Source organism: Temnothorax nylanderi, unplaced genomic scaffold (assembly GCF_030848795.1).
Source record: "Temnothorax nylanderi isolate EJ_2023f unplaced genomic scaffold, tnyl_v1.0 TNYL_tig0004_pilon, whole genome shotgun sequence".
Taxonomy (NCBI): Eukaryota; Metazoa; Arthropoda; class Insecta; order Hymenoptera; family Formicidae; genus Temnothorax; species Temnothorax nylanderi.
The window spans coordinates 2,782,191-2,804,453 of record NW_027249066.1 but is presented as its reverse complement, the minus strand read 5'-3'; the positions used below and the strand labels follow the sequence as shown (position 1 = coordinate 2,804,453).

Below are 22,263 nucleotides of genomic sequence, written 5' to 3'. Positions count from 1 at the left end.
ATTCGAATGTTCTGACTCACATTGACGCGTCATTAATTAAGATATCGGTTTTATTTACAATTGCACAAGATATTTTTACGTATTCCGTGGAGAGATTTTCATGCAATTAATGGTAAGGTCTGTCAGAAATCTAGTCAGTTGATTATATATCCTTGTCTTGTACGCCAATGATTTCATAAACCTAATTAATCAACTAATTTATAATCGTCTTAGGAAAGAAAGAACTTTCTAATATTATACCTGAGAAATCAATATTAAACCGTACTTTGCAATAACAAAGAGGAGCAAACATAAAATTTATTTCAAAAAATATCAAAACATAATCCAATTATCCCACCATTTTACTATCAGCAGTGAAAAAAAAAGAGAATAAATAAAATTAATCGTCAGGTCACGGGTATGGCAAATTCGGGTGTACATGTGTAACGTGCTTCGTTATGCTGGCCCTGTACTTGCTCTGGTGCTGGCAGTAAGGGCACTTGTGCTTCGGCGCCTTGCCGCACTCGACCACAATATGTCGACGCAGCGATCTCTTCACTTTGTAACATCGCCCGCAACGAGGACACGGGAAGATCTTCGTCGATACGACTTGTGCCGCTATTTGGTCTTCGATACTCCGACAATTCGACTTGTTTCGCTGCGAGGGCAACGCCAAGGGATCGTACTCCTCCATAACGTTGAAGCACCATTCTGAAAGAGTTTGGGCGATTGTTAGACGGAAATCTATTTCTGATATTTTTCTACATATGTATGTATAATATAAATCGCAAACTCGTTATGACCAAGCGTTCACATAGATGTTCTTCCGATAGCAATGTTGGTTCGATACATGAAAACCTACTGAAATTGCGTGAAAGTGTAATATATTTAAGCTGTGCCATGACACATACTGATCCACGTGTGAAGGAAGACTCTCTACTTTTCTTAGATGTGCTCGTACAAAATTGCGATAGTGTATTGGCGAGGGACAGCCATAAAATATTACTCAATTTTTTTAGTATGACATGTAGATTACACAACGAAATGAACAAGGATTTATCAAAGAAAAATTTTGGCCCAATACTTGCAAATAGATGAAATAGACATGTGCAATCGAAGATTAGAATTATTGATCAAACAAAAAAAATGAATTTAGATATACTTATAGATATCTATTTTAACACTTTGAGTGTCATGTTATTCATATCTGAGTAAATTTCCGCAAAGACTTCGTCATCCATTTGTGAGTGACGGTTTTATTTACTCGAAAATAATTTTACTTAAGAATAATTTTACTAAATATTTAAAACATTAAAAAATAATATAGTTATTAAGACATTTAAAAAAGCAAGAAAATATTAAAATAATATATCAGATTTGTTAAGTTCAATGTCGAAATCAGCTTGGCACTCAAAGTGTTAATACGTAAGATAATATAAACAATTTTTAATTACTTACAACTTTAACTATTTACAACAATTTTTTTATTATTAAGATATCTCTTTTAAAAAAACATGTCCAAGTAATCCCAAGTAACCAACCTATTATATCTTTATAAACTTTCTGCTTAGCTACGTCAATTTGTTAAAGACACTATCTTCAGCAAATAGCTCCACAATTCGCGAAATTGCCATCGAAAGAACAATGTTGTTGCACAGTCACTCCTACGATTATAAATTAGATATCTTCTCATTCTACATTATCTTCAATATTTTAAAACCGAAATTATCACAATTGCTGGAAAAAAATTTATTCCAGGACTTTGTAAACTATATTAAAGCAATTTTTTCGTTTAAAGTAGCTATATATAATTACATCGGAATATGAACCGAAAGTCTCAGGACAACTGAAACAGAATGTCAAACGAGATTGATTAAGGGCTGTTATAGAAAAGAAAGCGATTTATCATAATTTTTATTGAAGTATCTATATAAATAGGTATCTATAATAATACTTCGCGTTTCGCACGATGTTCACGCACATAGTTGTGACGTTTTATAAACGTACAGCAAAGCGTATTACTACCCACATAAGCGTGCATAGTTTCTATGCTTTTTCTTATTGTCGATCGTGCGTGAATGATAATAAGTTCCTGCGTGCACCTTTTATAATTTATTGGCGTTATTTCTCGGATGTTTGCCGATACCTCGAAATATACTCGTTACATTCAGTTTCGTTAACAATAAACTTAATCATATTAGCATGAATCGTATTATCGTTTAACGAAGATTAAACAATTAAATAAGCTTCTTCAATATAAAAATTAATTATGCATATTGACTTGCTTCTCTGTTTTGCAATTAACACTTATTAAACTTTGGTATTGAAATCTTCGGTGTTTTGCTTTCACACCGAACTGATAATGCTGCTTTCTCAAATCGCTTAAACAAGCGATATGATACATTTGTATTTTAAATACATCTTTGCAGATACAAAACTAAATTTCTTATTTTAAAAATTTATAATGTGTAAGGAAGCAGTCTATGTAAACATTTAAGTTTACATATATTCATCAAGACTATTAAAGTCTTATAAAAAAAAAAAGAAATCTTTTCTTTACCTAAACTTCTAAAAGAATTTATATAATTTAGGAGTTTAGGTGTAACGTTAAATACGTCTTAAGTTAATTCTTGGCTTAGATTGTTACTCATCAAGGTTTTAGTCTAAATTAATATAAAAAAAAACTAAAAATATAAAAATTAAGTTGCAAAATAATAGATATGTATAAAAAAAATCAATGTAAACATAAGTCTATTTTTGATAATAAATCCACTATAGATATGTTACTATAAAAGTCAGGCTTTATAAATACAGTCTAACAATATGACTATATGCTATATCAAAAGACATAATAATATAAAATACAGTACAGATTGCGATCTCTTTCCTTCAAAAAATACAGGATAGTCGCGATGAAAGTCCGGGAAAGGATTGTACGTTTTTATTATTATATCTACATATGTGTCGGGAGGCTATTTCACTGATGATGACGCATAAAATGGTGGCTGCTTACAAAAATATAGACTATTGTGTCATTGAAAAATAAACGCTCATTAGCGATATTCTGTCGGAACATTCACTGCTTGCGGGAGGGAGAATAGAATAATACTAAAAGAAAAGCGTAGTAAATATATGCATATACGGTTGTAGATTCGGTTGTTAATGGGAAAAAAATATATAACATTAATGGACCAAGGCTCAAATCACTTGAATACGAGATAATTCAGAATCATTGCATATGAATAAAAGAAAATATTTATGATCAAATTCTAACGATGACGAATTCCATGCAATTTTATATTAGCTCGTTCCAATATTTACGAGTTATTAGATTAGATATATATTTTCAATATTATTGTATCATAAAATAATTATTTGTTAAATATATTAACAAACTTATATAATATATCTAATAAATTTATATAAATTATTAATGAATAAATATTAATAATTAATATAAATTATATATTTATATTACAATTACATAACATCATATCAATCATATGGCCTTAATACTGTAATTAATAAAAATTATAATTATAAACCAAACACTAGTCAAATAAATACTATAAATAACATAAATTCTGAATTATCTGGTATAAATCATCCGCACGTGTAGCATCTAATATATCGTGCGTTTTCGGACGCAGATACAATTTAATTCCCATCCGTTGAAGACGTCTTGTTGCCATTGGGCAAGGTATAAAAGTCGCTCAGCAGCTTCATATGCCTGCCATTCAGGTGAGTGTTCAGGCTCGACTTGTGCTTCGTCCTGTAAGGGCACAAGGGACAGTGGAACTTGGGCTCCACGCCGCACTCGTGCTTCAGATGCCTGGCCAGGCTAGAGTAGTAGCTATAGACCTTGCCGCAATTCTTGCACGGGTATGTCACCCTCTGGCAATTCAGATAGCCCACCGCGCGTCCATCTGGAAAGCAAAAGAACACGGGAACACCCGGTTAGAGAGCATCGTTCCTGGACGCGGCTGCGACTCTTCCTCGCGAATTCGTGCATAGCGTGCGTAGAAGAGTAGACTCTTCGACGATGTCTAGGGTCTAGCTGGGTCTACTCGTCTATCTCTCGTAGCTTATACTGCCCCAAGGGAGGTACGTGTCACGTTAAACAAAATTAAAGGTCACCCTATCTGCACATATTCTCACAAGCGTACTTGGTTGGAGATGCATTTCATGCCAAGTTACAATTCGCGAATATTGCACGAACATCGTTTCTCAATTACATCACAGTTAGTCTTGTATGTACAGTGAAGGAAAATGAAAAAAAGATAAACATAAAGTCTTGCAGAAGAACGATGTATATTTAGCGCCATATATAAGTATCTTAATAATTAATGCGCGATAAGTAGGTTTACTTTAACATTCAGATCACACTTATAATCATTGTCCTGAATAAAGAAAAATGACGTGTTCGAGGCATATCGATCATCCTGAATATATGACAGAAATCTAAAATTATTCTGGATATTATTCGAAACCAAAAACTTGTTGAAAAATATTTGAAAAATCTTGAATGTGTTAAAAGTCACTCGAATATCTTGAAAAATATATTGCTTTTAATACTACAGAAAATATATTATACTTATGTATATTACGTTATATACATCTTATATTATACATCATATATATACATATATATACATATATACATACATATATATACATATATATACACATATATATACGTTATATATTAAATATACATCTTATATTATACATATTATGTAAAAATTATAATATATTTTTACTTTTATAAAATTGTTAGATATTAATTTTACATTATCTCACAATATCACTTAGATATAAATAATAATTTTACTTTGAAGAATTTCAAACGTTTTTGAGATATTTAAACATTTCCCAAGATTTTCTAGACACACAAAACATTCTCGATCTTTCAAGGTCGTAAAAAATTTCCGGTTTCAAGTAATATTTCTCAAAGCAATTCGTTTGTACAACTTAATGTACAACAGAATTGTCTGAAAATTTTGAAAAGAAAGATAATATCCATTAATCCCGCGAATATTGATTAGAAACTGAAAAATATAAGTTGCATTTTTCAGATATTAAATAATTTCGTCAACCTATTAAGTAGTTTCGTCAATCATTTTATAATCGGTGAACATCGCCATCAAGTAGTTTCCTTTCGACTTTGAAGAATACGAATTGTCATAGCAGTTAGTAAGATATATATAGATGAACATATTTATAAAATAAAATACAAATTGAATTAAAATTAATCGGAATCAGAAGACGAGAACCGGAATTTTAAGCGATAAAACTGCAAAGGCATAGGAACATCATGAGCAACATTAACATGTCTAAGAAGTTTGCTCTTCAACCCTGTTTGGTAAGGGCAATATCCACACATGAATTCAGGTGGTAACCAGGCACTCTCATTGCATCTCTTTATGTGTTGATATAGAACCCGTCGGCTCTTAATCTTTTTATTGCATAATGGACATTTGCGCAACAATCGCTGGCATCTTTTCTCTGCAACAAATACATCCATAATGATTAATAAAAATCCTTACTAATCGATTCGCATATTCTCGAATAATTGCTAAAAATGTCATTAAGCTCTTTTTTTGATGAATCAATAGTTAATGGATAATTTGTTTTAATTGGATAAAATCTGTATAAATTTCAAGAACTAGAAGAAAAGATAAAAAATAATTTTTTAATAAAATAACTTTTGCATTAATATTTATTATATATTATATATTATTTATCTCTTAATGTGTTTGTCTATTTTTATATAAAAATTATTTTTATCGCAATTTTTGTTTTAATCTCCAATCTTGATAATATAATAATTTTCTAGATATAGATAGACGACGAAACAGAAGTATGTACTATATACAAGGATGGAACAGTAGACAACAACATAGAAACAAAATTCCGATTTTTATTAATGTTTTTCCATATTCAATGTTAGTGTAATTTTATTCGCTCTTTTATTAATAATCGTACCGACAACATCACAATAAAAAGTATAATAACTACAAAATTATATTAACGTTTGAAAAAAAAAAAGTTATTTATATAAGTCTTTATTTTCCAAAATTTTCTTTCTCAACTTATTTAATAATAACAAAAAATAGAAAATTAAATAAACGAAAAACTACTACTGATGGCAGAGGTATGATATTTTCTTCACACGCATTATTGATGAAACAATAACTAAAAATATTGAAAAATAACTATAATTAAAAATATCTGAAAATGTTATACTCTTCGATGATGTCATCGATACTTACCGTTCACAAATTATAAACATATTTAATAACCACCATAACAATTCATGCAATAATATAAAATTTCACATCCAGTTTTGTATAAGAGGCAGGAAAATGATAAATAATGTGCTGTCAATCGAAGAAGAAAATCTCTTGATATATCTTTTATCGCGAAGATTACAGAATTCTCTAAAGACCTTTCTAATGCCACTTATTGTTAGAATGTTAGATAATCGTGATATTCTTCGAGCATTAAAAATTCGCATATGCCTCGAACTTCTTCGCGTAAGTCGATCGTTTCGGGATGCCCTGTTTGCTGTATCGATGCAGAACCGATTTGGATATGCAGTAGATTCTCGCGGCCTTCCTCAAAGACATCCCATTGGCGACCGCGTCAATGGCTCTCCACACCTGTTCCGAATCGCGTATGAACACTCGCGATTTCGCCGTACTTTGTAAACGAGTCTCGTAAATAAATGGTCCTGAAACATGAAAGAGGCGCGAATAAAATACATATACTTAAAAGAATTCAGCATTTGGACGGAACAAATTCAACAGGAATTTCTTTCTATTTTCTTTTTATGTTATCCTATCCGCAGGAAAAAAAATTGAATAAAATCATAAAATATAATCAAGAGATGTTAAAAATGAGAAAGAAAGAAAGAACTTCGACGATGGTAATTAAAAGGAATGTATGGATATTCTCTAGAGGAACTTCTCGTCTTCAAGGATTTGGTTTCTAGGAACAGCATTATGAATAACGTACGAGAGATTTGACTAATGTCTGTTGCTACAAGCAACACAGTCGAGAGATCTGAGTGCGATAAACAATTTGTTTTATTGAAGAACATTGAAATGGAGACATCTGTTGTGAGATACTGTCAGTCAATAATGTATTTTGTAATCCATCAATAATGTTTTGTTATCTGCTTTTTATACGCTCGCGTGGATCCTCTTTATGTGCGACTTCAGATTCCACTTGCGGTTGCTCTTGTAGCTGCAATACGGGCAACACTCCGCCTTCTTCTGGCCGCACGAAGCCTTGACGTGTTCCACGAGGTGATGCTTCCATCGGTACGATTTCGCGCACTTGGAGCACTTGTACCTACCAGTGTGGTCCACATGCTTGAACCTGAACTTGCGGTCAGCATAGTTGCTGGATCTGTTGGTCGTATTCGTACCGAGTGCCTCATAGTTCTCCCAGACAACAAGCGCACCTGAAACAAAAAAGCCAGCTTGTCATGTATGCGTTGAAGACAACCGAGTTGTTAAGAGCAACCATTTGTGCGTTCCCAGGACGCGATCTGTTTTACTTAAAACATTTACATCTAAGCGGCATGCGATGAACAAGGACATCTTCAGAATACATCTCATACCTATGGACAAAGACTGGAACTTCCGCATCATCTATGTTCATCCTAATACCCGTTTACCGCTCCAAACTGTTAAACCACCCGTAAGTGACTAAAGGAAACATTCATCGGTACCGTAATAATTCGCGCGTTTTTTTTTCATTTATAGGATAGGAGAGTATGTGAAAAATATTGCAGCTATGGCCAATGTAGAAATATTGAAGACTGATAACTGAAAATTTTTGTTAATTTAATTTTTAACTTTATGGTGATTTATATAACGATAATTAAGAGCGCTGAATAAAATGATAAAGCTCAGATTATGATAAAAAAAATTCGCATTAAGACTATTAAAATTGCGATAATATTACAATCGTAAGCGAGAATTTTAATGAGGAAGTTAGAAAAATTCATAAAAAAGATACTCGCCAAAAATTTAAAAAAAAACGGGGAAAAAAATTTTGGAGATAAAATAACGCAATCTTTGGTGAAATTGAGGCGTTTCACGATCTGTAAAAAGTCATAAGTGATTTATAAGAATGTGTAAAATAAAAAGACGAAAGGAGATGCAGTTCGAAGAATATTCTCGTGACTGCGAATATGTACACAGGTATTTATTTAGAAAGCAAACGAATGCGAAACATCGTTACACAAACACTTAATCGCTGCGTAGCGCAGCCGACGCGACATGTGGCTTCACCGATCTATCGATCTACTGATCTATCGACTGGAAAGATACATTAGCGGTGCGTCTCGTAGACAGGTGGTTTACATCGTTATCGTCTCTATAACGTCGTTATCTGCCGAATGTACGTCATCATTCACGTACGTAAGAAATATTTCGCGGTAATAATAAATTTTTTTGTAACGATCCCGATTTTGTCAGCATGCATTTCTCGATATGCAACTCCAGTGACTTCCCTTAAATTCCTAAACTTGTACCTTCTTCTGTTTACGAGGCTTCCGTGTAGGCTTCGTTACATTTAATCGGCTCAGACATATTTTTACGTCGGAATATTATTTCGTTCCTATGTTTACGAAATGTCGAAGTTAGCGTTTCGAATTTGGATAAATGACTAATGCGTTTAAGTGGATTAATGGGACGATACAGCGCTTCTCGAGTATCAGATAATAATTCACCTACGATCTACATAATATCTCTCGTTCTCGTTTCATTCTTGTACGATGTAAAAACGGTTTGTAAAACGAAAGCAGGATGGCCGTGCGTTTACAAAGCCCTAAAAAGGAAAATCAATGCTCGTGTTAATTGAAATCTGTGTGTATATTGTAAAAGAGGCCACGCGCGGATGCATGCTTATCCCTAATCATGGTTACACTGCTTGTAAACGAAATTACTGGCTGTCGTGGGATACGCTTAATTGCCGGTACGTCGATAAATGTAAGTAACTGTCGTCTAAAATCCGCTACGCCACATGGCTAAGTGTAGTTTGGAGCTAGCGTAATTTACAGTGAAATTGCACTATGCTCGAGCAGTCTCTATAATGCACGATAATCGACGGTACAAGGGCGTATTACTAATCGCGTTAAAAAATGACTCCATCGACATCTTTCTTAAGTTTATCGCTTATCCTTAAACCTATAGGTTTTTTTTGACTTTTTAAGATCATTACGTAGTCTTCGATGATTGCCGTCCTCCGATCATCTTTCGGCGGCTATACTTACAGTTACGTGACCATTAATGTCTCGTTAGGTAGTAATCAGACTTTCCTGCCACCTTGCACACATGCGCACGCACAGACACACGCGCATACACACACACACACACATACGAGAGCCCGCACATACATACGCGTGATATCGAAGTTACGAATTGTAATTTCTGATATTGTTAATTGCACCGATAGTGAACGGAAGGCGTTTTCCTCGACAGAAATGCGTGAAAAAGATAGAAAAGTCTCTGGCAAAGATTAAACATTCACTACGAAGATTCCTATTTGTAAAAGTAACAAAAATCTTTCGCCAAAACTGGAAATTATTAGAGTCCCAAGCTGGGATATGATTAACTCGACGAACAAATGAAGTTCTTCGAAAGATAAAATTTTGATTGCGCTTGATGTGAGTATACTTGGATCTTATTCAATGAAAATCAGAATGTATAATTGATGTATAGTTATAATTGCACATTTTACTTAATATTAAGCAAAATACTTAAAGAGATGTATTACTCTGTGTTAAAATACATAAAAATAATATCCACATTATTATCTCCGAACCGCAGCTCGAAGCGGGTTCGTCTGAAATCTTACGGAAGAAAAAAAAACAGCCTTTAGACTAGATTTTGTTCACTCAATTAAGTGTAGTTATGTCTACAAAGTCACTTTTCTCACGTCGAACGATTTCTGCAAATGAAAGAAGCTAGCTTCCACGTATTTAGGGCCTAAAATAAATGTGAAATAAAATCATCTCTCCGAGAGTTAAGTCGGCGAACGCGCCGCACAAGCACAACTTATATAAGCTAAAACAGTCGAAAATCGCTCTCACGGAGTCCCGATCGTCAATGACGACATCACACAGAGTCTATAGTACGACACTTATTGTTAGACCATACAGATCATTGATATGACGTGTCATATTACAACTACATACGACGTCTTACGTTTTTCGAGAGTCGACGCTCCGATAAGCTTCTCAAAGCAATCGGACCATAAACGCTGTGCGCACTCGCTGCTTCGGCCATCGAGCTAATATTTTAGCTCCTCGTTAGAAAGCCGGCACGCCAGCTTTCGCTCGAATACGTGAGCTTCCTATTAGATAAGAACATAGCGTGGGAAGCTACGGGAGGACAGTTCCGCAGGGCGTATGATATTATCCGACTACCAGATTATCTGACTCGAGGAGACCGTGGCGAAGCTCTTCCTCCTGCGAAAGAATCATCGAGATTACCGGGAATCTCTCTCGTCGATTCCGATCGCGGGAAGAACCTCGGACGAGCTCCTCGCGGAGACGTCGCGATTACGGAAGAATCGAAGACGCGTCGGTCGGCGAGATACCGGGGTGTCGCCCCAGCGCGACGTCTACTTGATGTTGTGCACCGAGAGCAGGTGCTTGAGGAAGCTCGCCTCGATCCTCGATCTGTAGGGGCAGTACTGGCAGGAGAAGTGCGTCTCGAAGGTGACCATGCCGCAGCCCATCTTCAGGTGTTTCCGCAGGTTCGACGCCCAGGAGTACATCTGGCCGCAGCGGGGGCACACGTGCAGCCGCGGCCTCACGATCGGAAACAGGGGCGCATCTGAAATGAGAGGTGTCCGTTAGAGCGCGATCACGGAGACCGCGAGAGGATCGGGTAGGGCGAACCCGTGAGGACCCACGTGTAGGGGGCCCGGAGTCGAGGTAGCAAGCGTTGAACGCAACCAAGATAGTCTCTATACATCGAAGCGCATGCCTTGAGCAAGTCGGGAATGGATCCCCCGCGAAGACGTCCTCGGGATGATCCATCTAGCGAGATCACGGCGCTTTTCGAGGCCGAACGATTCCGCGCGAACATCTCTTCGGATTCGTGATCCGAAATGCGAACGAAGTTACGAGAGCGAGAGCACGACTGATGTCGCACGGTCGATCGTCTCGGAAAGCGCTTCTTCGATCTCGAGGGAAAAAAAAACTAACACACGTGCGACTGTCTTCCTGTACATACGTACTTACTTCGTCCATTCTGGCATCGACACTCTTCGATACCTATGACCTGAAACAGAAATAATCCACGAGGAAACCAACGGGATGTTCACTGAATGGACGATCGCAGCCGGGAAGAAAGTAAAGGATCAAAAGGAAGATTATCATAGGACGTGTTGCAGCAAATATATTTTATTGCAGATATAATTTTCTCTTTCTTTTTTCTTCTTTTGAAGAAGATAAGGATCGGTCTCCCTCTTAAAAAAAAAGAAAAAAATCGCACAGTCGTTTAGTCATGTCAATACAAATCTATATTGTGCTTGCAACACAGGTGCCTCTTGAGGTTGCCTTTGAAGTTCGACTTGTAATCGCAGATGGTGCAGTAGAAATTCGGAGGTTTACCGCACGCCATTTTCTGGTGTAAACGTAGACTCGACGGCCACGAGAAGTTTCGCCCGCACAATTGACACGCGTACTTGACACCTGCAACAGAAATACTAGTCAGTGAGGAAGTCGCTTCACAGTCGCGCGGGATAACCGGAGGAGAATTCCCCCACGTTGCGAACGAGGACGCTTTCCAGCGAGTGCCTTTCTATCCGCGGGTCTTTCTATCCTGCTTCGAAGACGCGAGATCTGACAATTAGTAACAAGTAACAACATGTAGCAAGTAGCAATATACCTATGTCTCTGAGGCACTTTCACACAAGAATATTATTGTTACAATTTACGGATTTATGTGTGCTTGATTTTCTTTTGTTGAAATGTTGGGAGATTCGTGGAGATCTCGTATATATATTATATCCTTCCTAACTGCAGAAGAATATTTTGATTGCTGAGGATAATATACGTACGAGATTCACTAATTCATAGATTCCTCCATCTTCTTTCCTAATATCTTTGCTTGTAGGGAATATTACAAAATATGTGCTTGATGATTTTCAGCAGATGTGTGCAAAGTGCTTAATAGCATGAGAAGGTGAAATGAGATGAAAATTAAAATACGCGTTTTATATTAATTGTAAGTGACGATTCAATCACAGTATCATTGATGAAATTGTGCGAATCTGTAAGGTGCCAATTCCGTGAATTGATTCAAACCAAAACCTTGCACATGAATCTATGATAAATAAGTGAAACTTCCGAAGTTGCATTGACAATTTATTTCATCAAGATATGACATTTCTTTCGCAGAAAATTGAAATAAAACATTGCATGGATCTGTTAGACTTGGCGGCGCGTTATTAATCACGTAACTTCTTTAATTTCTTAGTAAATTAATAAATTGATTATAAACTAAGCATGTATATTAAACAAATAACAAATTGTACTTAAGGAAGAAATCTTAAATAGATAAAAATTAAATCTCTTTGGCGAAATTTCTCTCGATAAAACGTATTATACGAGCCTTTTAGATCCATGCTGTATAATGTATAAGAAAAATATTGTATCATGCATATAAGGTTGAAAAAAAATCTCAGGTTATATTCATGAAGGATAAGTGCTTCTTCTTGACGTGTAATATATTCTTCTGGATTGTTGACTGCACTCGGTACGCATATGCTCTCTAAGATTCTCCAAGGTGTAAAAATGTCTGCATCTGTATCACCGATGTAGCACCCATCCTGAAAATATCATCGTCAAATATCGGTTAACGACAAGATGATCCCGCATCGATCATGGTTTGTAAGGGTTTGCAGGGACATTGAACGAAACAAAAAGAACGCTCGACAAACTCTATCAGTGAACCATTTAATATCGCTTTCATTTCAACTGACTAGATTTACAATATAATTACGATTAATTATAATAATATTATGAACATTCGAGTCGATGCTTGTCGAATGACTTCGTGCACTGATCGCATAACAATCGATCATTTAATAAATTTATTTAATAAATAATTCATTTAATAAAAGTTCACTTAATAAATAATAATTTACCAAAACCCTGATAAATTACAATAAACAATTTTCATTATTTGTCTTATTAAATACATAATATATATGTGCAGTTAATAACTGGTGCACAAGTCGCTAGATAATTCGGAATTGATTGCACAACAACATGATTAGTCAACAAGAAAAAGAAAAGAAGATTTCGCGTAAAATTACGCGAAATTAATCTCTGGATGCATCCTCTGGATGTGTTTATGCAGACTGCTCTTGTACTTGGTGCGATGCGGGCAATAAGGGCAACACTCCTTCGGGTCCTTGCCGCATTCGATCTTCAGGTGACTCCTCATGTTCCTCAACCAGCGGTAATACTTGCCGCAGTTCGGGCACTCAAAGAAACCCGGTTTCTTATCGAGATAGCTGGGGAATTTTAACTGGGAAATCTTCGGGTTCGCATAATTAGAATTGTGTGGAATTTTGTGCTGGCTAATCATCTGACCCTGGTGATACTGATGGATACTCTGCCAAGCTATCATCCCTGAAAGAAAATAAAATACAGCGGTTAGTAAGTGGTCACGGAGATTTCGAGGTGAACAAATTTTAATGGCAGGCTGAGTCCAATTTATAGACTTTCGAACATTTTGATCGCAAGGGTGAGAACGCAGAATGCAGCATGAAATGTCTCGTCTTTGCCTACTTCTTCTAAGTCTAATATATCATTATGGCTAGTTCATTTTTTTCATTAAATTTATTAAATTTATGCAGCTTATATCTACGAAAAATATATCCCCCGAATAACAATTAAAGATAAGTTGAATACAAAATTTTTATATTAATTTTAAGCATTTCTGTTTTGTAGAAGACGTTGTTAACGAATGAAAAGCTGCTAGCAATTTTTAACAAAAGCGCCATAAAATATATTTTTTTTACAAATAAACACTTATCGCTTCATGTTATAGAGTGATTGGACTCGTGCAAGATTATTTATATAAGTACGTGGAAAAAATGATCCAATTCATTTATTGTATAAAATTTGGCAAGTACTTACAGTGATATCAAATATAATGTGTAAGAAAGGAAGGAAAATAAAAGAAGTGGATTTCGCATTGACACCTGAAGCCTGAATCGGCTTGAAAATAAAATGTATGACTCGAGTACAAAATTGTCTTTCCATTTAGAATACATTATTGACAGATTCGATCGGATGCACTAACGCATCTACGCTTATGACTAATACTAATATAGATAATATACACCCGTGGAGAAACTTCACACGCAAAAAAGTCAATTAAAGAAACAGGTCAATTAAATCGCACTGACATACTCGTTACACGTTACAAGTATTGTTTCACGCAATATCCGCAAACGTAAGTTTAATCTCAATGGTAACTGCAACTGCCTTCTCTATCCACGTTAAATTCGCGCGTATACAAAGTCGCCGATAAAAAATAGAAATCGGATAATTAGGAAGACTTGCGAAAGTGGTAACATGCGCGTGCGACGTTTACAAGCACTAGATGCTGCTGGAGAAGACATTCTTCCCGGGATGATTGGTGCGGATATGCTGATACAGATTGCCGCGTTGCTTCGTCCTGTGTGCGCAATACGGGCACTTGAATTGTGGCTCCTTGCCGCACTCGTGTCGCGTGTGCCTCAGCAAGGTGCCGCGATGCTGGTAACCCTTGCCGCATCTCTCGCAACGATACGGATATATGATACTCCCGCCGCTCTGCTTGGACATCCAGAGTGTCAGATCCTTGATCGACATCATTGGCGAATAGAGCCGTTGCTGCAGATTCCTGGGCATAATCATGCGCGGTATCGACGGCTCTGCAAGCGAGAGGAAGAAGAAAACGGGGGGCGTTAGTCACGGAAAAAGATGCGGTGGCTGCGTTTATGAAGATATAAGTAATAATTAAAGTAGAGAAAGGAGAGAGAGAGAGAGAGAGAGAGAGAGAGAGAGAGAGAGAGAGAGAGAGAGAAAGGAAAATGCATTCTTCGTTTTATTGTTTGCGTTGTATTATTTGGATATATAAATAAATGATAAATGCGACTAAATGCGAGACGGATGATAGACAAGGCGATTTTTAATATATAGACGGAATGTAATATTTTACCGCAAATTCCTAATTGGCAAAATAAAGATTTCCTAAATTTTGAATGTTTGAGTCACCAATGTGAATCTGCAATTTGCGGCAAGACCAGCCTTCAAATTTCGTGACCCTGAAAAAGTCGGATTCTTAAATCATTCGATTATCTTACTATGGATCGATTTTATCAGAAATTCTGTTTAATCTCAGCTGTATCAGAATTAAAATGTTCAGTTATTTAAAATACAAACATTTTTGGGAAAATTTTAGAAAAAGAAGAGTTTATTAAACTTCTTGATATAAACTCATTCGCTTTCGATGAATTTAAGTTTACAAATTTTCAATAATAGAAGCAATTCGATTTACGATTTTCCAGATATTTTTTTGCTCATTTTGTCTTACAGAACCTATATTTACAAATTTCATCGAATTTGATTAACAGATTGCGCAAAATTAATTAATCTCTTTCCGCAATTAATTCATAAAATCAAAAAAACGTAAATTTACATCCAACGGAAAAGACATATAATTGAATTATACAAATATCTATTTATACTAGTCATTAATTCATAATTTTAATAAATGCGCGAGCATACAGTACAAAAATATATAATAATAAAAATATTCGATTATCTTCTTTTGTTCTTTGTTAGACCTTTTGTATGTCTTTATGTATATTTCTTGTAAATTCTATAAATCATATATCGATATTCATCGCGCCATGATAATATGTGCACAATCTCTTTAATTTACACCCACACACGCGTAATATCAAATTGGAATCGCTCAGATCAAAATGCTATTAAGTGTTCAGTATCGTTAAATGTCGACGTAGTACCATTGCAACGATTAGGTCGCCAATTCTATCGATTCCCTGTTCGAAGTGTAGCAATTCACATCGGAAAAGTTTGACGGACCTAGAGAATCGAATGTATTAGTCTTAATAATAATCTAAACGATGGCATTAAACTATCGAGAAGGCATTAAACTATCCAAGTCGACTACAATTCCAGCATTCTTAGGAAAGTAACAAGTGGTAACAATGCGGACTTGCTTTATTCGGCTGTAGTTTATAATACGGACATAGAGGTAAATAATCTATTAGGGAAATGACTTTATTTCGATTAAGTGAGAAAATATCGTAATTTATTCGCTCTTTTGGGATAACGATAGAACAAGATACAAAGAGATAATACAGATAAAATCAATTTTATCGTTCTTCCGTCGTTCATCATTTCTCTCTATCGCCTCTACATTCTGATCAACGATGACTAGATACATCAGCATCCGTACTGTAATACTTATATTACGACAGATACAAACTCCCCCCCCCCCCCCCAACTTCTCATCTCAGACAAGGAGACTCACTCGGGACTTCTTCATTAGGCTATACATCGTTCGGAAGCAATACGGATATCTGTTCGGAATCACGCAGCTTACGAAGAAGCTTTCGTTTCGACGAGTGCATTAAAGATAGATAAACAATACAAGAGCTCGTAACAAAAAAACAGAATTTAAAAAAGTCGCAATATAAGGCACTATTTCGAAATAATTACGCGGATTGGTAAAACTGTTGCTCGGTAAGCGTGACGAGAATTGACGAACCAGCGCCTAGTATTGGAGGTTCGAGAGCACCGGTGCTGGTTCGCCGTATTGGGGATTTATCGGTCCCGTCTTCGTGAGTTCTCTCAGTTAAGGTCGATCACGTAGACGTTCTGACCCCGGTGACACTGGCGGATGTGCCTGTAAACGTGACCGCGTTGCTTCATCTTGGCGGAGCAGTAGGGGCACTGGACTCTCGGCTCCTGGCCGCATTCGAATTTCGTGTGTCTCTTCAGGTGCCACGCGTGTATATAGCTCTTCGAGCATCGCGAGCACGTGTGCCTCTCGATGTCGCCCTGCAAGTGTCCGCCCCGGCGTCTCCTCGTCGAGTTGAGCGGCTTCTCCTCTTCGTAGCTAAAGTTCTCGTACTCCTCCATCACCACCGAGCACATGCTCTCCAGGCTGGTCTCCAGCTTGATCATCTTCGCGTCTAAAAAAAAAAAATCGACAGGACGCGGAGTTAGCTGAGTGATCAAGGTACGCGAGTGCCGTATGCGTGAAGGAGAGAAGGATATAAAATGAGAAGATCGTGGAGACGCTTTTGCAAATGTTACCGCAAATTATTCCCGTCACCTGACCCTGAGGAGTTCAAGCTCGCGCAAAGATCTCCGTTTTACCTGCTCCGGCTCGCGCGTCGGCAAACCACTGCGTCCGGGCTGTCCCGAGGAGTTATCAACGCAAGCGTTTCGATACGTGAAATGAATGGAAATGAAACGGCTATCTCGAAGACCAGCAGAGTGTCATGGAAATGCTTTATTCTATATAAGTACACAGTTAACAAAACGACAATTACATGTAACATCGGTTCGTCGCACGATAAGAGTGCCGAGTGTCGAATATGCCGAGAGAAGTAAAACCAACAACAATAAAACAAGATCGTCAGACTATACGGAAGAGAAACGTTAGAGCGAGCGTGTGCTGGGTGAAGCCTCATCAGGGCGAGTCGATGATGTAGATGCGCTGACCGGAGTGCTTCCTGCGTATGTGCTGGCTCACGTGGCCGCGTTGCTTGCTGCGAGTGCCGCAATAAGGGCACTTGAACCTCGGGGTCAGACCGCACTCGTAGCGCAAGTGTCGCCTGAGGCTCTTGATCACGGTGTAACCGTTACCGCACTTCGGGCACACGTGATTACGGCGACCGCTTCCTCGTCGTCGAGTCGACGACCGGCCCCTGACGACGCTCTGGCTCGCGTCGGGCTTCGTTGAGTCGTATAGGCCGACCCCGTAACTTCCGTACAGAAGAACTGAAAGCAAACAACGGAACGATTAGAAGGAGACCGCGGATAATCGTTGACGAGCTATCGACAGGCCAAGGAAAGATCATTAACGGTTATCGGGCACGTAAGTGCGACGTCTGTTTTGCGAAGTGAGTGTCTGGTGCAATGTGTACTTGTAATGCGTTCGAACTGATCGAATTCAGACTATAAGCTGATATGCAGAAAATAATCTAAAATGGGGTACATATTTTAATGACGATTTTTATTTCTTGAATAACAGAATCTTTACGGATAATCAACTTCTTAGTTTTCAATAATATGTTATCATTATCTGTCAATCCTTTTGTTCTTCTTTCGTGTGAAGGAAAAATTGATACTTGCATTGAAGCGATTTTTACGATTTGATCTCTCTCGCATATGTATCATTAAAATATGTGTGTGATGTAACAACGGCTTGTAGAAGCAAATGATAATATCGTGCGTGAATAAAATACATAAACGATATCATCCAGCTTCAATCCAGTATCATTAGTCGTACATGTAGATCGTCATCAACTTTTATGATATCGCGCGACACATTTGACATAAATTACATGTGAAGTATCACAAAGACAAACATTCAATAATTCAAAGAAGCTCGAGATGGACGAGGAAATTTTGATTAGGAATTCCTAACGGCCCCACACGTAATATATTCGTACCTGATAATGTAGTTAATAAGCAGACGTGCCCGTAACGTCGGCAATCTGTTCCTGAAAGTGAAATTCCGGAAGAAAATTGAGCAATCAATTAGTGATGAACAAAAAGATAAGAGCGCCATCAGAATCGTCAAGACGGGAAATGTGGAAGTAACGTTTATTATGCTTGAAATCATAATAATACACAACACTGCTCGTGACCAAGACAGAGGATCCACGTGACGTTCGCACGTTTCGTTAGGACTTTAGATCGACGACCCAGACTCTCTCGGCGGGATGCTTTTTTCTGATGTGACTATAGATCTGCGACGTTTGCTTGCTGCGCAGCTCGCAGTAAGGACACTTGAATCTGGGCTCGTGACCGCATTCGTATCTGAAGTGGCGATTGCGATTACTCTTCAGGGTGAAACCGCGCAGGCACTTAGGGCAGTAGCTCTTCTGAGGCTGGGAGGGCAAACGCTCGTCGGGACCTACGAAGTTCACGAAGGAGTCCATCATGAGGAGATCTGAAAGCAAAAATCGAATTGTGAGACTCGGTCCGGATCGCTACGTCTGGTAACTTCTGATCATCGGGCGCATCGACAAGTTTATCGTTTATGTACATGTTTATCGTTAAAAAAAAAAACGACAATCTTTCAGCTTCGAGAAAATTAGAGATAGATAATAATTAACGAGACAGCCGATCTGCGATTAATGAGGAAAATCGCATTGGAGATACTTGTCACTGACCCTGGGAAAGAGTGGTTCGTTAGATATTAAGGTGCAAAGAACAAAGCACATAAATGCAGGTAGAAAGTTACGGTTTGGATTATTGCATTACTGTTCAAATGGTATTAGTCTCGTGGCACGCGGGTGGAATAATCGAGCACGTTGGTAGAAAATTTGAAACAGAAAAAAAAAACACGTTCCTCACAGTCATGAAAGGGAGAGGCATCCGTCGTTAGTTTTGACCGCAAACAAACATCACACGCGTAGTAGATCGTCTATCGTGCAAACTTGCAGACCCGTCAGATGAGGTCCTACGTCTCCGAATGTTTAAACTGAAATAACATGGTGCCAGATTCGTGAGGGAGAGACTGAAGGGGGCTGGGGGATATATCGGGGAGAAAAATACTGAAGCACATTAGGGCAAGTAGGGTGTCCGAACATCAATTTATTTTTTATATTACATTTCCACAGCGACGATATACGATCATAAAACGTACCGCGGGAAATCGCTATTGATACACCGACGGTGAAAACATGTTGCTTTCCTAATCGGCCAGGAATCGGTAAGGGTATCTTGACGTACGTCGCGCGAAGCTCGAACACGGGCCTCACAAACCCGAGGATTGTTTGCGTCCGTCAAAATACCCCGTGCGGATGTGATCCCTCGCTCGCAAAAACTTGCTCGACATCCTAAGTACGAATCTTAAGTACGCAGAGAACGTAATCCGAAGACCTAACGGAATGCATGAAGAACAATCGTTTTCTACGCGCGACGACAGATACGTATTCATTTTAAGTACGTGGCTTCGTCGCGTACGTAAGTACTTAGTCGAATACACTTATATCGCTATACGAATAATTATATCACAGCAACAAAAACAGTCGGCCACTAACGTGTTTCGTGTCTCTAAGAGACCCTTCCGTCCGCGCGGATGCGATGCGAATGCAAGAAACAAAATCAGGCACGTGCCGCGAATATCAAATCGCGAGAGATAACCGAACGTGTGACAAACTGGTGTTTCCGCGGTACATGAAGAGCAACATTTCTCAATCTACTTTCGCGTTGATAGGTGAAATATATTCTATGTTTATCGATTGCTATTAGTGTCCCAGGTTTAACGATGCATCTTCATGTTAAGAACAAAATCACGGCAGCGTGTGACTCTATTATCGTGATTAAAAAAAGAAGGTAACTACGTTTGTTCCGACCGCTTAAAACCCTGTTCTCTCAGACTTTCGGCTCCTGTTAGTAACAATTCAGTCTTCGTGACGAGCGCCCATGATCGCTTGGCGCGTCGCTCGTCGTCTATAACAATTCCGACGATTTGTCAATTGTAAAATCGACAATTCTTCGCTAACGATAACACGCACGCCGCTCGCTCCCCGGCGTCATAATCTAGTCTGATCGATCCTGGTACATTTTAGACGCACGCAAATGTTTCCTCGTGTCCCATCGTCTCAACCTCACAACCTGAATCTTTTAAAAGGTATACATCTACGTTTTAAAAAACATACGACTCTCTTAAAGCCCCTAATAATCGAAAAATTGCTTATTGGATAGCGCGCGAATGCTGGAACTCGGAATGTGCTCGCGCTTAAAGACCCGCCCTACCTCGCGTATCTCAAAAAGCCTCACATCGCCGAGGCTAAATCGATAGCGCTATCAGTATTCCCGAATACGTCGTAATTTCACGCAGCACATCGAAAAGTTCCGCGCGCCGGCTCATTAACTGCTAAGCATGGAGATATTTCGTAACGTGTAAAGACGGAGAGAATATCTGACGATAATACTGAGTCCCACTATTCCAGCCGCTACATATTTTACACGGTTCGCCGTTTCGCGGCCCATCGGCAGCAGACCCTCACGACGAAGTCGTCACGTCGCGTCTCGTTATACGGCTAAGCCAACGAATATTCGCACTCCTCTGCCCCGCGATTGTTGCATCAAGTACTGCAATTAAACCGATTAAACATCACCAGACCGACGACGTAGGAACCGCACCGCGCTCGTGAAACTCTTAACAGCTAAGGACGTTCGTGCGGCATCTCGTCGCGTAGAATCGCGAGCAATAATTGCATGTCCGATCTATCTTAACGGATGTCGATCGTACTATACGCAATCCTCGAATAACTCGCGCGTAAAGCGTGATCACATAAAATCTGTCCGGTGAAAATTCAAAATTCCCAAATGACTTTTTCCGTTCGCACGAGTGCGGTTCCCCGCTCATTTCAAATCGAGAAAATCACTGTCATCGCGTGAAATTGCATCGTCCCGCATGATCGTCCTTCTCTTTTATTTGTCCTCGTACTTGAGGAGGTTCACTACGTAGACCTTCTGACCGGGATGCCTGGTCCTGATGTGAGACATCACGTTGGACGTCTGCTTGCTGCGGAACTCGCAATAGGGACACTGGAAGCGGGGCTCCTGGCCGCACTCGTACTTGAAATGCCTGGTCATATTGCCCTTGACAGTGAAGCTGCGGCCGCACTTGGGACAACCATAGGGCTTGTTGTCGGCGGCGAATCCGCCGCCCTTCAGATGATAGGTATTTCTCACGCGGCCATGAGAATAATAATTCGTCATTGACCTCGATATGGAACATTCCTGGCCGAAATCCCTATTACTGCCTTCGATCTCGAAGCCCTTGCAGGATTGCAACACAAAGTTGAGATCCAGCTGCGGGGCCGTCGCGTAAAAACCTGGAACTTCAAAGTTGGTCGGTTAATAAGACGCAGCGGCACACCGCATTCGGGGACGTGTAGCGGAAAGATTCGAGGGAACCAAAGGCTTACGAAAAGTCGTAAAGAGCTTTCGAGCTGCCTTCGATGTAGGAGCAATTGGAA

The 22,263-nt window shown here is 38.5% G+C and overlaps 1 protein-coding gene across 21 annotated transcripts in view; it reads right to left on the bottom strand.

Annotated features, from left to right (window-relative positions):
* Positions 1 to 22,263, bottom strand: part of LOC139774349 (uncharacterized) — a 165,651-nt gene that overhangs the window by 26,132 nt on the left and 117,256 nt on the right. For 2 of the 21 annotated variants that reach the window (XM_071709831.1, XM_071709927.1), the window contains exon 7: positions 5,880 to 6,712. The exons of 7 other annotated variants lie outside the window; for them this stretch is intronic. In XM_071709831.1, coding sequence (XP_071565932.1) covers positions 6,483 to 6,712 — 230 coding nt within the window. In that variant the 3' untranslated portion in view covers positions 5,880 to 6,482. Of the gene's footprint in view, positions 1 to 5,879; positions 6,713 to 7,049; positions 7,448 to 8,175; positions 10,833 to 12,942; positions 13,643 to 17,534; positions 18,041 to 18,852; positions 19,218 to 19,844; positions 22,126 to 22,263 lie in introns of those variants that run through there. 12 more of the 21 variants (XM_071709693.1, XM_071709872.1, XM_071709848.1 and 9 more) reach the window with 6 other exon arrangements.